Below are 19,009 nucleotides of genomic sequence, written 5' to 3'. Positions count from 1 at the left end.
TTGTATTCACTTCATCATATAATTTTCATTACCTAAATTGAGCGAGTTTGTTGTTATCGATATTATGGGTCTATTGTTTGAACTTATGATTTGATTATTATTATTTGATTGAATTCTTGAATTTATTTAAGTGCAAAAATTATTGTATTTAATGATTTCAAAGTTCGATCACTTTGAATGATTTTGTGTATTATAATTAAATTTTTAATAATAATTTTTATATTATATGTAATTTAAATTTTAAAAAGTAATTATAGATAAGATATGAATATACTAAATTAGCTTAGTGGATTTCTAAGAGATTTTTTCCATAAAATATATTAAAAACAATGGAAGGAATCCAACATTTTCACGTCACTTGATTGACCACACAATTTGATTTCGTCTTTATATATTTATCTGAACGATTTTACTTTTTAAATTCGATGAATATCATAAATCGATGCAATATTAATTTCTAAGTTATGAATTTTAAATAATACCACAATCCAAAATCTTGCGAAAGTGTTTTCTAGCCTATAATAAATACGATTATTAAGTTCGGACCTCAAATTGCTACAATTTTTCAATACAATTTTCCATAATTCTAGTTTGAGTGTTTGACTGACTTAAGAAAGGAATCAAACTCGTTATTTAAAAAATTATATTCCGATCTATATTATAAATATAGACATGAATGAACCATCTCCCGAATAAAAGTTCGTGAGACCGTCTTATAAAAAACATACTCTTTTAATAACACGGGGTTGGTTTTTTTTAAAAAAAAAAATTCAGACGAGAAGTTTGAAAAAGTATACTATATAGTAAACATTTTTCACAGATAACTACAGTTTACAGCTTATGTTCGAACATCATTCCAAAATCCAAAAGCCATTTGAAATAATAAAATTTTTCAAGAGCAACAAAAAATCATTATATCTTACATCGAAAACTGCTAAAAGTAATTTCTCATTAATTCTATCAACCAGAAAAATATGAAGCTCGTTCATCTGTTCATCACTAAAACATGAAATAATTATTAAAAATAACATTTTCCGTTCAATTAATCAAAGTTAACAATTTATCATTTCAATAGTAATTGATATCCGAACAAATTTATCGGCACATTATTTTTGTTCAAAAAGGGGAAAAAAATTATTCATTTTACAAACTAATAAAGCAGAATTAAAACATGAGTCGAACACGCAACAATCACAAGTTTCCCCTAGAACTACATATTTGTGATGTATACTCCAAATTTCTTGTGTGTTTGCCCTTTTCATTCAACCATGTTTACGTTCTGTTTATACTCAATGAAAACCATGTGTTACACCTGATACTCTTATCATCTGATATCTTAACTAATTATTCGTGCATTCTGCTAAAGACGAAAACCCAATGTAATAGAAGATACGAAACGGCAATGGCACATCAAGAGAAGAAATTGCATGACGAAAACATGTCAAGAGTAACAAGCTAACTAGACAACCAACAGTAACAAAAAACACATTTGATATATCACAAAACAAAAGGCACTACTCACTAGCGGATTCAAGACTGCATTTCCTGCAATGGTAAAGACTTGGCTTCAAGACCGTGAACCCTCAACCGGTAAATGCAAGTATGAGAAGGACTCCCATGGTTGGATTCAAAATCGAGCCTAACAGTATTGACAACCATGGACTTCACAGAGTCCAACACCTTAAAAGTTTGAGCATTGCTCTTCGCAAGATCATAAGTGAACTCAACCAGTAGGAACCTCTTTTTGGTATCAAATCCCATGTCAATCGATTCTTGATCTGCCAACCATCCAGATACCCTACAATTCTTTGGAGCACTGGACCTATCATAAGCTACACTCTTAGCAACATGTTCTAGTGTCACAGCCACAGGCACTATGGAAGTCCTAAGCCGAATCACGACAAATCCATTACCACCCTTGAGTGGAAAACATCGTCCAGGTTCTCCAAAGCTAGGCATAAGCATCTTCTGCGAACCCGTAGCTACCCTATTTCGATTTAACAACCCACCAACTTTTCCAACACCATATGCTTCAGAATGCTTTATTACTCTCCCCCCTCCTGACGCTAATGCATAATCCAACATCCCCAATCCATCGGCTGCATGCTTCTCAATCTCCTTTTCCACTATCTCCCTCGCATACTCCTTAATTTCATCCAAACCCACATCGCTACTTACCTCATTATCCTTGCTCTTCATGAACTCCTGAAAGAACTCATCAAACTCTTCCTTTGAAAGCAAGCTCTTCGATCGTAACCCATCAATAAACTTCTCGAAAGCATCACTTCTTACGTCCAAAGCCTTCAACTTCAACTCTATTTCTTCCTCATTCTTCTCCATTCTCTGGCCAAACTCCTTCCTCACCAAACCAACGCCATCCTCCATTTTCCGATCAATAGCATGCATCTGCACCTGCATTGCCTTCACGGCCGTCTTAACGAAGCTATGCACCTCCGCGAACCTCCCCTCAAAATCCCCTAAAACTACTTCAAAGCCCTCGGTGTTGTGGCCGGAATTCAAGACAGACCATCCAGACATCTGGATTAAACCCACCATAACAACCATCAATGCTGTTATTTTAGTGAGAATGCTTACCAGGGTTAGCCAACGTGGCTTTGATGACCTCCGCGTCAGGTTAGACTTTCGGGATTGGGTTTGTGGAATTTTTCTGCTGTCTGTCTGGATCGCGGGTTCCGTGTCTCCCAAATCGGTATTGGGCGTGAGTAAATCCTTCTCTAATGCTCGCCGGCGAGCAGTGGATACTTGATTCGAAGTGGAGACGGTGGATCCCGGCATTTGAATCGTTGGTATTGAATGATTGGAACCAATAACGTAGGAAACCTAGACCTAGAACCGCCTAGAACGAGGGAAAACGAAATTGAAATTTTAATCTATTTTTTTTAAAAAAAAAAAAAACACTACCACCGTCCAATATATATAAACTTATACAATGTTTTTTCATAAATTTAAAAAAAATTCATAAAAAAATAAATTTTACAAAAAAAATCATTTTACCTTAATTTAATTACTGTTTTAATAGGATAAAAAATTATTGAAAGAAATTAATATATTTAATTTAAGATTACATTTTTATAAGTTTTGACAAACGTATTAAAAAAGATAAAAATTTGTGTGAGACGATCTCACGGGTCGTATTTTGTGAGACAAATCTCTTATTTGGGTCATCAATGAAAAAACATTACTTTTTATGCTAAGATTATTACTTTATATTGTGAATATCGGTAGGGTTGACTCGCTCGTCTTACAGATAAAGATTTATGAGACCGTCTCACAAAAAACCTACTCATTAACAATTAATCACATATATGTGGATGGTTTAAAATTTCTTGTAATTTAGTCATCCCTACTTTAGGTCAATTTACATATTTTGATGCATATAAAAGAAACAAAATAGTGAATATATGAGGTACATATTGTCTTTCGTATATACTTTTCTCAAAGAGTTCTCATGCTTCATTCGTGGGGTCAATCATTTTTCCAATTTGATTTCAACCTATTCTGCGATTGCTTAGCGATGTCATCAATGTATCATGAGACTTTTCTGTCATTACATGAATTTTGAATTGATATGCATTCAGGAAGGTTCTTTTTCATGACATCTTCTGAAAAATTGAAATAACCAATTCGAAATTCATTCGCTCTCTTCCAACCGTGACTCATAGCTGCCTTCAAATGCTTGAAAGAGAATTTCTTCCTCTCTTGTTATCCACACCCGCCTAGTCTTCTCTATTTTTTTCCCTTGTAATGTCCTTTGTTGTTACTTGTTCTAAACTCCATTCCTACCACAAAAAGAAGGAAAAAAATGGTCACTATCTAAGCAAAATGATTTAACCCTAACAAAAATAATAATAAAACAAAGTAAAAAAAAAATGACAAATCACAAATAATAAAAAAATAATACATTCATGGAAAAATAATGGGAGACCGAAGATCCACATTCAAAGCCAAGAAAAAAAACATGTGTTTGAGGAATAAAATGTATGGCATCAACATTGCTAAATCAAAACATCTACATGTTCAAAGCAGTAGGCTTAATGTTAAGAAATTATTAGTGCCGTAATGTTTTGGTGATTGATAATATCGAAATAGCACTTAACTATTTTAGGAATCAACCGCAATCTTCTTTGTATGACAGGAATCATTTCAACCACTTGGTCTTTGACTGCTTGATCTTCAAACCCCCTACTCTTCAACCATCAGAAAGCATAAGAACATCAACAGCTAGAAGAATTCCAACCGGATGTTCCAGGGCATATTTCGACCGCTTCATTAAAGAGCTATTTATTGCTCACTCTGACCGGCTCAGGATATTCAATGGTTTTGCACTACTACAAGTCAATCATATCCCACACAAGTCTCAATAAAGATTTGCATTAATGTCACTATCCCAAAATAGAAAGATTGCTTATACATCCTTCAAGTTATGATGGAGATAACAATCACCACAAAAAGATGCTCAACAACAACTCTTCAAGGAACGAGATTCAAAGCTACACAAGAAAAGAGAACATTAAATGTTTGCTGAAGGACATCTATTATAGTTGCACCTGATAGTGACACATCATTCCAACGATACAGGTTTATGTTATTCATCTTTTTCCGACCATTGAAATGATATCTTATAAAAAAAAGAATTGAAGAATGCAGATACAATTTCGATCATTTTAAGCTTTTCAACCACGCGATTGACACACTACTGAAGCTTGTACACTCAAAGATCTGAGCGCTCTTAAAGTTTATATACTTCATCGCTCATTAAGCACGCACTCAGCAGAAAGATATCTGATCATTTAATGATCAATTTTGTGCTACTCAAAACATGCAATTTTATTTTATCGGTAACCTTTTTGTTATTTGATTGATTGTACGCGTTGTCTGGTGAACCAAAGGTTCTTAAAATCCAGAATTGTAAAGTGATCAATAAGAGTTTCAAAACAATCAATGTGATAAGTCCTGATTGGAGTGGGCTGTTGCAATAAGTTTTTAAAGTCAAAGTTTTTTAGTGTAATCCTTCTTAAAGAGGAAGAAAGAGTGACGTATGAGTTTTTATCTCCGAAGAAAGAGTGACGTAAGAGTTTTATCTACGCACATTTATATATGTTCCATTCCGAGGCTCTAAGACAGTTCTACGTACAATAGTTATATGTTACTTTCAAAAATATGTTTGTTATCACAGATTTACAATGATGTTCAAAATATGAATAAACATACCATTTTCACATTTCATTAGTACAATTTTCATCAACAAGGACAAGCCTCACGAGAAGTATTGGGTACAACTTTAAGACTAGTTTTAGAACTTCGTGAAAATGAGTACTGACAGTGTGTTCACTATGTATGTAGTCATGACTTATGATTCTAATTTTTTTTTTATGATGGACTGGTATGGACAAGAACATAACCACCTTCTCCTCAACCCTAACATACATTCTACAAGCCCTCCAACATGTGTAATCAAGCAACAAAGTGTTGCAAATGCGTTATGATCCATCCTCAAATTGACAATACATTGTGTATCTCTTAATTAAATAATAATATGCAAGTAATTTATTTGGGAATGAATTCTTCCTATAATATTGTAAAAAAAGTCCTCTAAACGAAGCCTAAGTTTCCGACATAGTACGTACTTTGTAAACACTCATATTAAAACAGTAAAAACACAAATGTATGCTTAAGTATTTGATGTAACACTAGCAACACTTGGATGTCCCGATCTTAATTATCCATGATGTAATAACTTCTGCCACACTATAGTAAATATTTTACAGCATGTTAATTGCATTGACAATGTAACAATAATCACCAAATCAGCATAATGAATAAACTTTGCTAGTGTTGCAATCTCAAAAATAGTCTATAATTGTTCTTAGATAAAAGAAACTATTTCAATCACAAACTAAGATAAAAAAAAAAATATTTTACAGCTTCACATTCTCTATAGATTTTTTATTTGTCTAGGAAAAGAGGAGGATAACTCAAAACAATTCAGGTTCAAAATTTTATAAAAAATCAAATACTTTAAAAAATTGGTACATGTTATCAATTTAAAACAATATATTATCTTCATCATACAACTAATAAACTATTAATTAGAAGAGACACGAAACCATAACTTTATATAATTATAGACAAAAATGATGACTTTAAGATGAACAAAACAAATGGGTGTTGTTAGTTTTTCATTGGTGAGAATTTTCTTTTGTTTATTTCCGTATTTCTCTAAAAATGTCTTTGTACCATATTCAAACTCAAAATCAATAATATATATTTTTTAAACGATATAAATTGATTGAAAAATATATCAAACAACCCGAGACAAGCTTCTAAAAATGGTACAAAAGCTTGGCAGCAGGGAGGTTGAACAAATACAATCTGACATTTGAACTGGCAATCAACATTTTAAGTTAATTTACCAAATTGGAATATTTTTGTCGATTTATTTATTTATAAGATGACAGCCAATTTAATTCAACATTGTTATTGGTGCGCATAATCGGCACCACTCATCGGACGGTGCGCATCTGTCAAATCCGTGTCGCCATCACCTGGTTACTCTCTCTCTACCCTTCGACAATCTTGCACATTCGTATTGTATACGTATAAAAATACGTAAAATTTGATCTCATTTTAAGGTTTTTTTGTGGTAATTTTTCGATTTTACTCATGCATAGTTGTTTCCAGTGGTATATTTAATTGATGTTTAGATGAATATTCAAGAGTTGTGAGAGATGAAGTTTTGAGAAAGGATTTTTTGCGACTTTACGGAATTTGATTTGCTGGGTTAATGGCCGCTACACCGGCGAGGGCTCGAGCAGATTATGATTGCCTCATTAAGCTTCTTCTCATAGGTGATAGCGGTTAGTGCTGTTGGTTCTTCAGTTTTACTTTTGGGATTTTTTTTCCAATGTTTGATAAGCTTATTTGTTCGGAAAAGGTTGTCTGTTTTCGGATCTGTAGCTAGTGATTTTATGGGATCTTGCTTCATGGTATTTTCGTTGTTACTGTGTTGAAAAATGTTGGAATAATGCGTTGAAAGTACTTCTATGGTAGAATTTTAAATTGATTTTGTAACAAGACCTTTGTTAGTTGGTTAAATCCTCCTTTACTGTGAAAATAAGATTTTTTTAACTTATGCTTGATTATCAGATAAATTTAAGGGTGGAACTTTTCTATCGTGTTAGGATTATGGTGGGTTGTTGGCAGAGTTTCTTGCCTTGAGCTTATTTATAGTTGATATAAATCCGATCAGAAAACTTGCGTAATCAGTTAAAATTGCTTTGTGAGGATATGTCGTGTGCTTGAACGCAAGAGCTGCAACAAGTGGTACTAAACGGAGTGTTCTTCTATTTTTTATCAGTTGTATTGGTTTAAATATAATTCATGGGGTGTTAAGAATCAGGTTGTATTTTTGCATTTGACGAGAGCAGAAATACTAAAGTGACAATTGTATTTGTGCTTGCATGTCAGCTTTCATCTTCGTATAATTGAATGACCTTTGTTATTGATCTGGCATCCTGTCAGGCAGCATCAGTTGGAAATAGCAATTTTAGAATTATCATGGTCGGAGAACATCATCCGGTTTTGATATGGTTTATGAACTAAGAGATCATTTGTCTTTACTAAATTGGAACTTAGAACAGGACTGTCTCAATTTAAATATGTATCGTGTTTGGTGAATTTCATAATTTAGTGTACGCAATGCTCATTGCCCAAGACATTTATTAACATGTAAACAAGAATTAGGGAAATAAATTCAAGGTCATGTTTCGCATATGTACCATTGATTGTGGAACAATGTATATCTTATGTCCCTTCCAGTTGTCAACCTTGTCATACTTGAGCACAAAGGACTACATGACCAGTATCTATGTATAATGTTATTTGCACGAGTTCACACTCTTATATCAAAAGAATATTTCGAATCTGTGCCAATTTTTTATTTACTGTTTTGCTCTATCTGGCAGGTGTGGGTAAGAGTTGTCTTCTTTTACGGTTCTCTGATGGTTCTTTTACAACTAGTTTCATCACCACCATTGGGTGAGTTCTTTGTTGCTGAACATACTATAACCTATTGTTTGTGGTTATAATCTAGTGTTCATAATTATTTCCACAGAATTGATTTTAAAATAAGAACTGTTGAACTTGATGGCAAGCGGATCAAGCTCCAAATTTGGGATACGGCGGGTCAAGAACGATTCCGTACAATCACTACAGGTAAGCTCATTTCTGGGCCTTATTTCACTTGAAAAACCTTAATGCATTTTCTTTATTTTTCAGGCAGTGGGATTAGAAGAAATTTAGAGACACTAAAATAAAACCATTTTATCCTCTATAATTACGTCTGAGGAAAAAAGATTTATTCTGTTTTAAGTGTCTCCTCACCTGTTATCTGCCATATTACTGTTTTCTTCACGATTAACAATAAAGTAAAGGCTGTATGCCTATCAACTGATTTTTAACATTAACGTTTAGAAAAAAAAAACAATTTCCTTTGGTTTGCATGTAGACCTATGTAAGGGATGAATCAGGACAACTGAGGCATTTTATTGACCAAGAAACTTCAGCTGGTCAGCATAGCATGCTATCAAAATTCTAAAGTGCATGCAGTACTCGAATGGAGTTACTTTATTTTCAGCTTCCAAAAACTTAGTAGAAATCATTCATTGAATCTGTGTTCATGTGAAATTTCAGCATTTTGTCAGTCTCATTATTATATTAAGTCATGCAGACATTTATTCATGTTTGTTATTCTCAATCCCAAACTAATAAGTCATGCAGACATTTATTCATGTTGTTGTTCTCAATCCCATTATTTTCTCCAGCTTACTATCGTGGAGCTATGGGCATATTGTTGGTTTACGATGTTACAGATGAATCATCCTTTAACAGTAAGGTTTTATTTTTATATTATCCATTTGACATGAGTTTCTATGCACTTCCCTCCTTCCCTATGGAAAATTTAAACATATCTTGGTACAAATGGTCTGTTTTAAGACATATCAACCTTATTCTCTTGTGAATTTTAGCTTTTAGTTGATATGGCTTAATCGAAATGATGTGATCTAACATAAAATATATCTGGCATTGTGTAGACAAGAATGACCTCCTTTCCCTGTTTCTTTCACGTTGCCTGCCATATTTTAATCAAACAACTTAAGTATTTGTATATCATCCCCCCTCCTCCTTGCCTTTTGTTCTCTAGGCCCAAGCGTAGCGACGCGAAGCGAAGCCCTATGGCTACAGGACGCTACGCGCACTGCACTTCGAAGTAGCGAGCGGTATCGTCGCTATGATCGCGATAGTGTTTGAGGCGATAGCCGTCGCTATCGTAAAACAAAACTAAATAACATTTTTTTTTAAATTAACGCATGTTTTGTAGGCCATTTTTATCAATTTTTAGGCCCAAATCTATTTCTATTCAACATTGCTTTTCCTCTTCTATATCAATCTTTTCCGCTTATCCCAATCAACCCTAACATAAACCTCACGTTTCTCTACTGCTTCTCCTCTTCTGTTGCTTGTGGTTCGCCAGACTTCGGGTTGTCCGCCGTCAGACTTATATAAATAATTGCATCTTCATTCCAAGAAAAGGAATAGATTGCAGCAAAAACGGCTGAATGATTTGGTGTTCATTAATACAACAAAGCTCTGAGGCGTAGGTACGATGGTCGTGATACCATCAATCCTATCTTATCAAGTGAAGTAGATGATGGCAATGAATTGTTGGAGTAGATGAAGCTCCTTATACATTGAGGAAATCCGAAGGGGCCTCGAAGGCGACCTCTACATCTATGCGGGCCTCAAAGGAGACCACATCTACACATACAGAAAGCTCGAAGGTGGCCATATCTAAGTCTAGAGGGAAAAGGCCAATAGGAACATCTACTGCACTTAATCTTGTAGATGAAAATGTTGAATTTGACTTTGATGAAGAAAGTGAAGAAGAGAGTGATGCCGAGCGGTATGCAATTTTAAATGAAGAAGATTGTCTCGATCTTGATGAAGAAGATGAAGATGAATTTTAGATTATGTTTTTCTATTTTTAGAATTGAGGATTTATATGCTTTGAACTTATATATTTTTTAATTAAGCATGAACTGTTGAATTGATTTTGCTATATGGTATATATTATATAGTTATATACTTGCGGCGCTTTACTTTCAAATAGCCTTCGCTACGCTATTCGCTATAGCCACGAGCAACCTTTGTGATACACGCAATTGACAACTATGGCCCACCGTGACTTGTCAAAACGGTAAATTTTCATGCTATCCTAAATATCTTGAAAGTAGTATTCTAATTCTCTAAACATTCCAGGTAATTGTGTATGGAATCACAGGAGGAATGCAAGGTCTCTCAAAAAAATATCATGTCACTCCTTTGTGTTTTGTTTTTCCTTCATGTCTATTTGTCGACATGACACAAATGATGTGCATACATGACAAATTGTATTTTCATATTTTTGTTATAAAGTTATTTAGTAGCTTCTTGTTGAATGCATAGTTGTCAAGGGTGCAAGGCGCACAAGGGCCATGGAGCCTGAGGCACGAGGCGTGCGTCTTACCGAAGCAAGGCGCACATTTTTTATTTTTTGTAAAAAATATATTTATCTTATAATAATATAATAAATATGAAATAATTAGGTAACAATGTCACACAAAACAAAAATTAATTAATAAGTTCATAGTAATATTAGTAACTTGATTAAGATTCTTCAATCATCTACATCAAGTTCATCTTCTTCCATCGAATCATCAAAGTCCCCAGAGCTTTCGGACTTTATTCTTCTTGGTCTTCGTCATTTTCTTGATCAACATCAATTTTTTCTTCCTCTTCATCCAAAAGATGTGACCCCGTTCTTCTGTTCAGAGTTCTCTTCTTCTGATTCTGGCGTTGGGGCGTTGGTTTGCTAGGTTTGGGTTTGAGCTTTTTGTTTTAATCAAGTAATTAAAAAAAAATTCACTCAGAAGCGCTTACTTCCAAGGCTTGTCCAGGCAAGCATCTGAGCTCGCTTTAATGAACGTTGCGCCTGGGACCCTAGGCACATGGTCCTTGCCTGGTGGTGCCTTCGCCTTAAGGCGAAAGAGGCGTGAGGCGCTCAACTTTGACAAATCTGATTGAATGAATTTTCTTGTGCATAATTAGATTTTTTGGAATAATACGTTTTATTATAAAGTTAATTGATAACTATTATAAAAAGCAATTTAAACTATGACTATATAAAATTAACTTACATGGATTTTGTGAACAGTCTAGACTGCTTATGTCTTTACCTTCACTTAGTTAATACTAATTTGCATTGTATACTTTTTTTTATATATAATAAGGACAGACAATAGATAGTTTTAGTAGAGGAATATTCTGTAAAACACATATTTCACATACAAAAATTTGTTCGTCTAATAATTAATAATTGATTTTTAATGTGTATCAAGAGCATTGAAGAGTAGTCTCTCTGGTGCGTCACCAAAAATGCAGCAATAAGGTGCTCTAACTTAGAATATAGTAGAGATATTATAGGTTTTACATTAATAGATTCAACATTATTTTACTCGTTGAAAATTTATTCCCAAATGATTATGTAGATTTTTTTGCTTGATTTGGTGGTTTCCTGGTTTCTTAACCCATGTTTGGTTCTGTCTTCAGACATTAGGAACTGGATAAGGAACATTGAACAACATGCTTCTGATAATGTCAACAAGATACTGGTAGGGAACAAAGCAGATATGGATGAAAGCAAAAGGGTAATTTTCCTTGTTCCCAATTTCAGTGTTTACTAATGATTCCGGTAATTTTCCTTGTTCTCAATGTCAGCTTTTACTTATGATTCCTTGTTTGTCGATACTACTGTATTACACAAAAGGGACATAAAAAAAACAATTTTGATGAATCCATTTGTCTGTGTAAAACAATCCTCCTCGCTAGGAATTAGAAAGGCGTATTAAAATCACCGATAAAGTGATTTACTGGTTTCTAAATCTCTCATATTTGAGAATGTTCTGACCTATTTTTCAAACACAAGGGACTTTTGCAGCTTTCTAGGCAAAAGTCTTTGGATATGACCACAATGAGCTTTAAAGTTTTAAGATATTTTTGGATATTTCAATGAAAAAATAAGAGACGTCACGATTACCTTGTACTACGAAACCGTATTAAAAGAGTGTCTAACATAAGTTTCTTATGCACTGAACTAATTTAGCCTGGATTTTGTATTTTACTAAATTGATTATTCTATGATTGAATATCTTTTAGGCTGTACCTACGTCCAAGGGCCAAGCACTCGCTGACGAATATGGGATCCAATTCTTCGAAACTGTAAGCATCCCTATGTCCTCTACATGAATGCTTTAAAAATGCAGTTAATGAAGATTTAAATGAAATTTGTATTGCATTGCTGCAGAGTGCGAAAACAAATCTCAACGTGGAACAAGTTTTCTTTTCGATAGCAAGAGATATAAAACAAAGGCTTTCAGACAATGATTCCAGAACTGAGGTGAATTTCTTTGCTTGGTTTGATTTAATTCTTAAAATCAAGAGTTAAGGAATGAACCTTAAATTCAGCAGATGGCTGATTTCATGTATTTTTGGAGCAAACTTTATATTTTTTTGAAAGATTGTTCAAATGTCATTGTTAAAACTTTTATATATTTTGATTACATGCTGCAGCCTACAGCAATCAAGATTAATCAGGCAGACCCTTCTGCTGGAGCTGGTCAACTAGCCCAGAGATCAGCTTGCTGTAGTTCTTGAAACGAATGAAAGAAGAAAAAAGAGAAGCTAGTTGTAGTGGAAAAGTGCAATTCTCTCCTCTGTAACGTGGCCTGCTCTGGAATGAATAGGTTCTTGTCCTCAGGAATTCGGAATTCAGTTTCTAGCTTTTGATTTCGTTTAAATGCTCATCCGCGCTGCGATTCAGTTAATCTGATAGTGCATGTTTTGTAAAGTTTCAAGGGACCGTTAAATGTGGTCTTCTTACTTTTAGTGTATTTTGGTACAATGTAACCCTTCAACTAAGTTTTAATTGACTTGGAAGACTCATATTTGTGAATATATATCGCATCTGACTGGTGATTCCCACGAAGTCAAAAGTAATAAAATAAATAAGCGTGGAAGACAAACGGACGCTTTAACTTCAACACCAAGGGAAGAAGTTTATATATATATATATATATATATATATATATATATATATATATATATATATATATATATATAATGAGATGCTACACTTTGTGTAACGTCACACAAGGAGTTATAACACATTCATTTAAATGTCCAACAATTTTCCCGTGGGTTGGAGATATGGAATTTCGTCTAAGTCTCACCTCTATCTTTCGGGATTTAACGTCATCAATGAAGTTTGTCCAACAATCTTAAGCTCATGCGGAATCGCTTTGATACTAAATTTAACGGTTCAACTCACTTGTGATATTGTCCACTTTGGCTCGTTACTTCAAAATTTTAAAACACGTCACAAGAGATTGTCACACGCCTATTTAAATGTCCAGTATATCTCACGTGATTTGACGACGTGAGATTTCGCTTAAGAACCCTCTCACTCCCTTTCGGGTTTCAGCGTCTTTGCTGTGAATTGTCCCACCATCCCAACCTCACGCGGAGTCATTTTGATACCAAATTTAACGACCCAACCCACCTATGATTTTGTCTATTCTGACCCGTGACCTCATGACTTCAAAACACGTTACAAGAATTTGTCACATGCTCATTTAAATGTTCATTATCTCTCCCGTTATTTGACAATGTGGACAATTATCACAAATGAGTTAGACCGTTACACTTAGCACAGTCTTAATGCTGAATTCAATGATGAACTTTTATCAATAAATGTGGAGTCCACATTTTTCTTAATGGATCCCAAATATGAGAATAAGGGCATCCGTATCCGTTCGAATTAATTCATGTTAATAACTCTCCATCTCATCAAAAATTATGGGATCCACGAGCCACATATTCATTACATTAACACTTTCCCATTATTAACACACATCCACATTCATTTAATATCAAGTTTCATTATTTATGGGTCCCACTGTCCACTTACTCATATTTTTTTATTTTACAACAAATATTACTAAAAATAAATAGTATTATTATTTTAAAATTAACTTAATTCCAATATTCATTAAAATATTATTAAGAAATGAAAAAAATGTTGGACTCTTTTATTTAAAATAATATACAACACAATTTTTTTTAAAAAAACACAAAATACATTGAAAACGAATTACGATAATTGAAAAGAGCTCTTTCCCATAACTAGCGACAGTTTTTGAAAAACCGTCGCAAATAGCGACGGTTTTTTAAAAATCGTCGCTTTTCAGTTTGCGACGGTTTACGAAAAACAGTCGCAAATTTCGAAATAATGCCGTTCATTCTGATGAATTTCTTGGCTGCTATGTCAGCCAAGATTATTAACACATGCACCCACATTAGTGCATGAAAATTAATGGGTGTTATTAACACCCATTATTAACCCACCAATGTGGGTGCCCTAAATGTCCACTTTTACAAAAATCATTCGTCTCCTTTGGATAAAATTTTCCACAGATATGAGATATTGCCAAATTTCGATTGTAATTTCTTAAAGATTTGACAATTTAAATAAAACTATATATTGAAATTATTGTATACATGCTTTTTGAAGAATAACTTAGAAATTGATAAAAATTCTAAAGTACTGGGGATTTTGAAGCCATGCAAGTGACGTGACAAATCTAGAATTCTTTTTGATTGATAATACCACCCGAAAATTCCCAGAAAGATCATCAATAATCTGCACTTTTGCACTTCAAATATTCATACAGCATAGGCCACCGCCCACCAAGAACATATACATTCTTCCACTTCGTGCATCAAAACAAAAATAAGAACATGAACTATTTCAAAAGTAATAACAAAACAAGACACAAATGTGGTCAGCTGATTGTTCATGCATCATATTCGTAGCCATCGGGAAAAAAATGTCTTACAATGGAGCAACACAAGTTTTGCACGAGACAATTCCCTACTTACCATAAATATGACCGTCAGACAACACAAAGACGTCACATTTTGGCTTCGAGCTATGGAAGGAAAGTCACTGGGATATAAATAAATGCAAGTTGGCAATCAATATAGAACAAATTCTATAATTTCCCCAACTTACCAAGGTTTAGTACTAACCTCTGCACACATGAATAACATATTACATCCCATCTTACATTTAGACCTACTTGCCATGCCAAAAGACAGTCATAGATTTAGCTCTTCCTTCCCATAAATACGCTGAAGCTCACGCGTTGCAGCTTGGAATGATTCTAGTGCCAGGAAGAAGGAATAAGCAATAAGGAAGGTGGATTGGGAAATGAGGAAGTTTTTCATAATATGACAGTGTCACTACCTTTCCAGATGCGGAAGGCTTTCTGATTGATAGGAGAGCCAGTCACAGTCTGAACAGCATCAAACAACATACTTTCTGGTGTGCTTCTCAACTCCTGAACTATCTGATAGATCGTCTTCCCATTTTCAAAGTATATATGGTTGTTTGGGTGCTTGGTTTTGCAATTTGCATGACGTTCGAATTCGTATGCATTAAGCGCCTTTGATGGAAGGAGGAAATATTGTAAACATGTTAGAAAATTGAAGATAGCTACTGTCTGTTTGGAAGGACAAATACATAGATGGTTACCTTACCTTGGAGAAATTACAAGATTTGCAGCCGCAAAGATAGCCCGAGCCTTTTATAGTTCCAGGAAGCTCCTTTTACATGGGAGAATACTTCCCATAAATCATCTAAAAATAATAATAAAATTTATGAAAATAAGAGAAGATCAAACTTAAGAAATACTCACCTCCCGAGAGACAGAAATGTACCGTACAGGCACACCATCAAGCATACCAGTCGCTATCAAACTTCGAACATTAGATGGAAAACTGTTTGGAGCTTCTTTCCTGCCAGGTCTTGTATCCATCTTGTTCTTAGATGTAGAGTCCAGACGAGATTTAAACAGCTGGGAAGTGGTCAGGGTAGGATCAATATTTGGGAAATTCACTTCCTTTTTGTTGTGTGTTTCTGATGTTAGAACTGAGGATTGTTCACATAATAAGCTATAACTACCAGTTGGCCTTGTCAGGGCTTCAATAATAGAATCATCTTGATAACCCCCAAAAGATATGGTATTAGTGTCCCCTTTACTATAGGAGTGATTCATGGATATGTTATTGTCGTCACCTTTACCAAAAATCGAACCCATCAATCTAATATTTGCATCACCTAGGTCAAAGGAATGGCGGATTAATGTGACATTTCCATCTTCTTTACCATATGGCTGCAACATGGATATGAAGGTGTCTTCATTTTGATGATTGTCAGTCTGGCCTGTGGACATCCCTATATCATGTTCCAAAGATCCATGCAATATATTAACAGGGTCCTTAACTTGATTAACTTTGACTTTTCTGATTCCTCCGTAACTTACTCCTGCTTCTTGATCTTCCATTACATAGGAAATTGATAATCCATCAGATGAATCATTCTCAAATTGTTCACTATCAATTTTATTCCTCATATTTACGGCATCCGTGCCAATATTAGAAACACTTCTCCTAGACAAGTCAACATGACTAGATATCTCAGACCCAAACAGCCGATCCATGAATTGGTTTGGTACTGACTGAAATTCAGTAGAATTTTCCCATGGAATTGCATTCGATATGGTGATTCCTGATTCTGGCTTACTAACTGGAGCTTCCACGGCCTGCTTTTTGATGGGAAAGAATGCTGGCTCGGTATCAAAGAAACATTGGAGAGATCGCTTGGGTTCCATTTTAGATGAGCTATCGAACATCACATCTTCATCATTCACATGCCCATCACCCTTGGAAGCCCATAAACCTTTCTCCTGGAAAGACTGGAAATCACATTAAAATATCCCCAGATCATCCACTCAATAAAACCACACTAGAAAGCAAGAACAAAAACTTTGAAGCAAGAAGAAGTTATCCAGGCACATTACGAACGCTAGCAAAAATACAAAAATCTGGGTTGATGGTATCTCGCATTTGTTATTAACATCATCAAAAAATCCTTCTTCTAATTTGCATACCATAAAGTCTATGGTAATTCATAACCAAAGAAAGGTCATGTTTGTTGTCATACTAATCTTTTACATTCACCAAACTACAAAAGTAACCTTGCAAATGCCAAAATACATTCAACTTAATCAGATTCCATGGTTGTTTCTATTTTTGGCCATTAGTAGAATCAAAGAATTGCATCAATTTTTCTAAAACCCGGTATATCCTAAAGGTGCCACAGATCAAGAATCATATGACATCATGAAATTCAAAACTGTCCAGTCCACTTCTGATGCTGAAGAAACAACCCCAACTCAACGGTGAAAATAATCGAGCCCCATTCACGCTTTCTCAAATGATCCACTTTATCAATGAAGCCAAGGTCAAATGTTTACAAACTAAATAGCTACTAAATGCATTTTGCATTTTGATGTCATATCAGAAAATTTAGTTCCTGCACTAAAAATCCGCAATTAAATAATGTAATAACATCCCACGTTCTAAAACAAAGGAAGGTCGAAAATTAAAGAAAAAATCAACCACGATCCACACACACTCTGCATTAAATATCACTAAAAATTCAAAGAAAAAAATAAACAAAAGCGTACCATCTGGTGGCTTCCTCTTGGCTAAGGGCTATGTCCCTACAATCGGAGAAGATAGTCAATAAAAAATTTAATTAAATTCATCATATGTAATTCATTAGTTACTTCCACTCCACAACAGGAGACTGAAACAAACTAACAAAAAAAAAAAACAAAATTCAACAAAGGAAACGTGATTCCTCAGATTCCAGTCGGTACAAAGCGATTGCCGCACCTGTGAAGCTACTGAAAATCTTGGTCAATGCTACAGCGATCTCTTCGGCAAGGATCATTAATCTATTTCTTTGTCAGTAATCTGTTAGGGTTTTTGTCTGATTGATTGAGGCGTAGATGACAAAAGGAGGTGATATGGGAGATGGAGCACATTATTTATTTATTTATATTATATAATTTTATTTAATTTAATTTTATAAGGTTTTTTTTAAGCCCAAACAAAATTAGAATTTCACTTTTACTATCACAATACCAAAATGAAGTAACACAAAATAAATCTTTGCTACTTATAAATGTCTCATTTTATGCCACTACACACAACATAAAATAGGGTTGTCTAGAGCATTAGATGGAACATATGTGAGTGTACATGATTGTAGGACCGAGTGCTTACCGCTTTATCAATAGCTATAACTAGTGGTAATGGTGCAACTCAAATCTTTTAAACCGCACAACAACTCAGGCACCACGGTTCGATCGCTCTACCAAGCAGGGACAATTATTGCACCCAACAATCTCCCTCCCAATAATTGCACTCCTTGCAATCAATGAGAATCGAACCCGTGACCTTGGCTCTGATACCAATTGTATGACCGAGTGCTTACCGCTTTACCAATAGTTATAACTAGTGGTAATGGTGCAACTCAAATCTTTTAAACCGCACAACAACTCAAGCACCACGGTTCGATCGCTCTACCAAGCAGGGACAATTATTGCACCCAACAATGTCCTAAACAAAAATAAACCAAAATTCGGAATCAGAAAGAGCACGATTTCGATAAATGTTTTAGGCGTCTGCGACCGTGATATGAATTTCATTTATGCCCTAACTTGCTGAGAAAGGATCTCTAGCTGATGATCGTGTTCTATGAGATGATGTGCATCAACATAATGGACTAAAGGTCCCTAGAGATTAGTGCATTATTATTTTGTTGTTACTACATTGCATAATCCTTATGCTTTCAAATTTAATGTGTATGTTACTTGACTGGATGATATTATTTGTGTGAAAACGGTTATGTAAACGTCGAAGGATTTCTAACGCCGTACATGAGAACTCATTATCATCTAGCATATTGGGGTACTGGTCTCAT

At 34.6% G+C, this 19,009-nt stretch overlaps 3 protein-coding genes across 8 annotated transcripts; 1 reads left to right on the top strand and 2 right to left on the bottom strand.

Moving 5' to 3' along the window:
- Nucleotides 1-1,361: 1,361 nt before the first annotated feature.
- LOC140834050 (SUN domain-containing protein 1-like) lies at nt 1,362-2,894 on the bottom strand. Its single transcript, XM_073198652.1, has one exon. It carries the CDS (start codon nt 2,794-2,796, stop codon nt 1,531-1,533), a length of 1,266 nt encoding a protein of 421 aa, XP_073054753.1. The 5' UTR covers nt 2,797-2,894; the 3' UTR covers nt 1,362-1,530.
- A 3,518-nt stretch (nt 2,895-6,412) lies between these two features.
- Nucleotides 6,413-13,071, top strand: LOC140834049 (ras-related protein RABE1c-like). Of its 2 annotated transcripts, none has more exons than XM_073198650.1 (9): nt 6,413-6,569; nt 6,703-6,878; nt 7,986-8,058; nt 8,135-8,235; nt 8,844-8,909; nt 11,668-11,765; nt 12,274-12,336; nt 12,422-12,514; nt 12,688-13,071. In XM_073198650.1, exons 2-9 carry the CDS (start codon nt 6,806-6,808, stop codon nt 12,769-12,771), a joined length of 651 nt encoding a protein of 216 aa, XP_073054751.1. In that variant the 5' UTR covers nt 6,413-6,569; nt 6,703-6,805; the 3' UTR covers nt 12,772-13,071. The 2 variants fall into 2 exon arrangements, with proteins under 2 accessions (XP_073054751.1, XP_073054752.1); XM_073198651.1 differs by lacking the exon at nt 6,413-6,569 and adding an exon at nt 6,592-6,607.
- A 1,721-nt stretch (nt 13,072-14,792) lies between these two features.
- LOC140834048 (uncharacterized) lies at nt 14,793-18,049 on the bottom strand. Of its 5 annotated transcripts, none has more exons than XR_012118646.1 (7): nt 17,917-18,049; nt 17,706-17,741; nt 15,873-16,931; nt 15,715-15,780; nt 15,422-15,620; nt 15,205-15,338; nt 14,793-15,121 (listed from the first exon to the last, which is right to left on the bottom strand). XR_012118646.1 is itself a non-coding variant. In XM_073198647.1 (6 exons), exons 2-6 carry the CDS (start codon nt 17,706-17,708, stop codon nt 15,274-15,276), a joined length of 1,392 nt encoding a protein of 463 aa, XP_073054748.1. In that variant the 5' UTR covers nt 17,709-17,741; nt 17,917-18,049; the 3' UTR covers nt 14,793-15,273. The 5 variants fall into 5 exon arrangements, 2 of the variants coding, with proteins under 2 accessions (XP_073054748.1, XP_073054750.1); XR_012118647.1 differs by having other exon boundaries at nt 14,793-14,885; XR_012118648.1 differs by having other exon boundaries at nt 14,793-15,338; nt 15,710-15,780.
- Nucleotides 18,050-19,009: the final 960 nt, after the last annotated feature.

Source organism: Primulina eburnea, chromosome 6, assembly GCF_022965805.1.
Source record: "Primulina eburnea isolate SZY01 chromosome 6, ASM2296580v1, whole genome shotgun sequence".
In the NCBI taxonomy this organism is placed as follows: Eukaryota; Viridiplantae; Streptophyta; class Magnoliopsida; order Lamiales; family Gesneriaceae; genus Primulina; species Primulina eburnea.
This window is presented reverse-complemented; position numbering and strand designations above follow the sequence as displayed.